Source organism: Lathyrus oleraceus, chromosome 2, assembly GCF_024323335.1.
Source record: "Lathyrus oleraceus cultivar Zhongwan6 chromosome 2, CAAS_Psat_ZW6_1.0, whole genome shotgun sequence".
In the NCBI taxonomy this organism is placed as follows: domain Eukaryota; kingdom Viridiplantae; phylum Streptophyta; class Magnoliopsida; order Fabales; family Fabaceae; genus Lathyrus; species Lathyrus oleraceus.
Window position 1 is genome coordinate 345,611,682 of NC_066580.1, and position 4,509 is coordinate 345,616,190.

Sequence of the window (4,509 nt, forward strand, 5' to 3'; positions counted from 1 at the left end):
CTGGTGTATGAAAGATACTAATTGGTTCCTTTTTCCAGATTAAGCATGCATGTATCCAGTCTCTTGAGTGTGATAGTATACCATAGATGTTCCACTCTTTGTTGTAGAAAATTAATTCTATTTGGAGAATAGTTCATTGTATTTGCAGGTTATATAAGATTGTGGTAAATGTTTCTTAGCATGTTGTTATTTGACCCTTCTTCCCTTAAGATTGTGGTAAATGTTTCTCATCATTTTTCTCTCCCCTAAAATAATTAACTTTTTATTTATTTATTTTCCAAGAATCTTGTTCCTTCAACTCCCCTTTCCCATTATCCATTTTAAATTCTTATTTAGTTTATAAATTCTCAAGATTATTATTATTATTATTATTAATTTATAACTATAGATAAATGGGATATTCATTATTATCATTATTATTAATTTATAACTATAGATAAATGGGATAAGGAATTTTAGATTGAGTTTTTTATTTTCAATTACTTTTTTAGTAACTACCTATTTTATTAATTAATTTATAAAAAAAACTATAATTGAAGAAAAAAATTGAAAACGGTTACGAATGACTCCATCTACTGTTGCATAACATGTTGAAACAGAATTTTGTCATTCAAAACTGCCCAACAGTTACAGGAAATAGTAAATTATATACCAGCAAAGAGAAGCATAAAAAGAATATCTTCTTTAGTTGTCTATGTTCCAACTTTTCAATTTAAACATGTTTAAGCCTAAGTGAATTTTCCCTTTTATTAAATAATGAAGAAAGATATCAGTTTCTATTTTTTTTCATTTACGTGGAATTGAATTTTTTGTGTGTGACTCTCTTTCATCAAAATAAACTTTATTCAATTTTGCTTTTAATACTCATTCATAGTTTGAAAAGAATTCTATGTTCAATTTTTTTTCTTCTTTTTCATATCCAAAGTTAATTCGACTTCTTTTAAATTAGTAATCACAATGACAGAACTTAGGTAACCAAAAAAAGCTTTGCTCATATTTCAATGAAATCAAACAAATTTGGTGATTATTTTCTTCGTGTTTTTGTTATCTTTTTATTTTTTTCATATTTATGCGATCCATGATAGAGTTTTTTTTTTAAATATCCAGAATTTTAAAAAAAATTTCAAAATTAACCCATTTTTCAAAAAAATTACACAAATGGCCAATTTTGGCCATTTTTTACCCTTAGGCGCCACCCTAGTTGGCGCCTACCCTTAATGGGTAGGGCAAGTCGCCACTAGGAGTGGCGCCTATGCCCAAACCCTTTTTTTTTTTTTTTTTTAATTTTTTTTTTAAATGTTTTATTAATTATGTTTTTTAATTTTTTTTTTTAAATATTAGATATTTGATAAATATATTTTTTTTTATAAATTATATTAATTTATATTAATACTTATATATAAATAAAATTATTACAAGATATATATATATTAATTTATATATATATTAATTTATATATATATATATATATATATATATATATATATATATATTAATTTATTTATAAACAATTAATATTATACACATTTATCCTAATATATATAAATATTATTTACAAGATATATATATATATATATATATATATATATATATATATATATATATATATATATATATATATATATATATATATATATATATATATATATATATATATATATATATATATATATATATATATATATATATATATATATATATATATATATATATATATATATATATATATATATATATATATATATATATATATATATATATATATATATATATATATATATATATTATTTATATATATATATTAATTTAATTTATTATAATAAATAATATATTTATAAATTAATTTATATATGTATAAAGATATGATAGACAATATTTTTAAAGATAAAGATAAAGATATAAAGATAATAAACAGAAAATATTTTGATTTAAATAATAGATAAGACAAATATTACAAAGATATGATTAATTACATATGATGCGGTCCCTTGTACGATCCGCACGGGGGAGGTCTAGTTACTCGCCTAGACGGTTCACGTGGTGGTGGTGCTTCCCTATTACCACCCCTTGCCCTAACGCGCCCCCTTGCCGCTTGCTGTTGTGGTTGGGTCGAAGTCCCTTCAGTGCTGTAGGAAAGACGGGTCCCCTCTGCGCCCTCGAAGCTTTGTCTCGGTGGGACAAACTGACTACTGTTGGGTGCGCCCTCGAAATGTGGTCTTTGGTAGTTTAGGGTTGAATCGGGTTGGCCAAAGTGCAATGTTTGTTGGGGTGTGTAGTAGTCATGTTGGTAGTCCTCTTGTAGACCCGTGTCGGGGCTAGGTGGAGGACTGGAAGAGCTTGGGAAATTGTCGTGTTGGAAGTGTTGGGATTGGTGGAAGTAGGGGGATTGATATTGTGGTAGGTGTTGGGACTGTTGATGGTGGTGGGAATGTTGAGTTTGTTGTTGGTAGTCTTCATGGTATTGGGATTGAGTTTGTGGTATGTATTGTTGATTTTGTTGGGGGGTGGACATGTGTTGTGGTTGTTGTTGTTGGTAATATGGTGGTGGTGGTTGTTGTTGGTAATAAGGTGGTGGTGGTTGTTGTTGGTAAAATGGTTGTGGTGGTTGTTGTTGGTAATAAGGTGGTGGTTGTTGTTGTTGGGAATACTGTGGTGGTTGTTGTTGTTGGAAATATGGCTGTTGCATACGGGGATCGTCCAAATAGAACGGGTCAGACACAATCATTTCTGGATTGGTATTTGCTCTATACCATTCCACATATTCTCGTGTCGGCTTCATTTCGTTGGGCGCCACCGGAAATTGTAGAACATAGTGGGCACGGTCTTTCCACATTTTTCGAAACTCCTTAGCAAATTCCTTCCAATTTTGGGCATACCACTGGTGGCTGACTTTTTTTAGATGCCAAGGTTCCATAGACATTGGGGGGCCTGGGATTTCTTGATGCATTCCGAATTGAAGCTTGACACGGTCACTTTGGTGCATCTCCACAGTGGTGAACCGCATTATGGCCGTTTTTGCTGTCCAAACAACTGCATCTTCGGGGTTGGGTTGATGTTCCAATCCCAAATATGGCCTCCAAATAAACTGCAAAGAAAAAAGTAAATATGTTATTTATCGAGAATGCATGACATTAATAAATCAGTTAGAAGTTGAGTGATTTAGTGGTAATACATCCTGTGCTCGGAGACGATCCAACAGTTGACGATAAAATATAATTTTATTTTTGGGGGTAAGACTGTAATCCAGTCCGGTTGTAATGAACCTAAACAAAAAAGATAAATAATATTAGTTACAAATATGTATAGAATAAATATATACAAAATGAAATAAGATCATAAATTTACCTAGTTGCGTAGGGGAAGGAGTAGTCATTAGGATTTTCTGGGGCTAGCCTCGGCAATCTCCACCACCCCCATGTTTGAAGCAAAAAAGCACATCCGGAAAATGTACAGTGCTCATTTTGTGCATTTTTACACAAAGAGCTATATAGGAATGCTAATACTGCAGAACCCCAACTATATGTGCTTATTCTATCAATGTCCCCGAGCAAACTCAAGTACATAAAATTTATGCTATTTCCCGTCCCTTCGGGAAATAGCAAGTTCCCAAACAATAGCATAATGTAAACCCGGGTTTTTATGACTTTTTCTTGTTCGGAGGATTCCTCAGTCAAAGTTATGGAGTCGTGGTACAATTGTAGGCTAGATAATTTAATACCCTGACCCCTTGCTTTGGCAGACCCCTCACCCTCGACCAGATCTACCCCCAACATCTGAACACATATTTGGTTAGGCTGTTGAACATTTCCGGTGACAGGCTTACCATCTATTCTAAGACCTAAAAGCATGTACACGTCGTCTAATGTGACGGTACATTCACCAGTTGGTAGGTGAAAGGTGTGTGTCTCAGGTCTCCAACGTTCACACAGAGCCAAAATGAATTTGGCATCAATGGTGGCATTTACGACATGCATTACATGACCGAAACCCGCACGCTCTATGTAAGGTACGCACCATGGGTCTGGATAAGGCATTGGGTGTGAACGTTGACGAAATTTCTTGGGATCCTTTAAAAACAAACAATATAAAAAATTATTATATTGGACTTTTAAAAAACTAACTACAAACATACGAAAGAGGCAATGTTCAAGAAAAACTTACGAATGAGGCAATGTTTGCCCTAGTTCCTCTGTGTTCTTGGCCCATGGTAAGAAGCGACATGACTGCAATGTAGGAAGAAGCTTGGTGGATGAGAAGTTTCGCCTGAGTTCTCTGAATAAAAGTGTTAGTGGTAGATGAAAACTTGCAAGAATGACCCTCTATTTATACTCTTTTTCAAGTAAACTGAATATGCAAAAATGTGACAAGTGTAAGGCATGCGTGGTAGTGTTGGCATGCATTGGTGGAATCTGATGATGCAGAAACGTGACAAGTGTGAGGCATGCGTGGGAATCTTGCAGAATAGGTGCAGACTACGTGGCAGTGTTGGCATGCATAGGTGCAGACTAG

General features: G+C 32.9%; 1 protein-coding gene across 1 annotated transcript; it reads right to left on the reverse strand.

Moving 5' to 3' along the window:
* Positions 1 to 3,078: 3,078 nt before the first annotated feature.
* On the reverse strand, positions 3,079 to 3,819 carry LOC127121403 (protein MAIN-LIKE 2-like). The gene is made up of 2 exons (XM_051051895.1): positions 3,346 to 3,819; positions 3,079 to 3,263 (listed from the first exon to the last, which is right to left on the reverse strand). The coding sequence occupies exons 1-2, from the start codon at positions 3,771 to 3,773 to the stop codon at positions 3,140 to 3,142; spliced, it is 552 nt and encodes a 183-aa protein (XP_050907852.1). The 5' UTR covers positions 3,774 to 3,819; the 3' UTR covers positions 3,079 to 3,139.
* Positions 3,820 to 4,509: the final 690 nt, after the last annotated feature.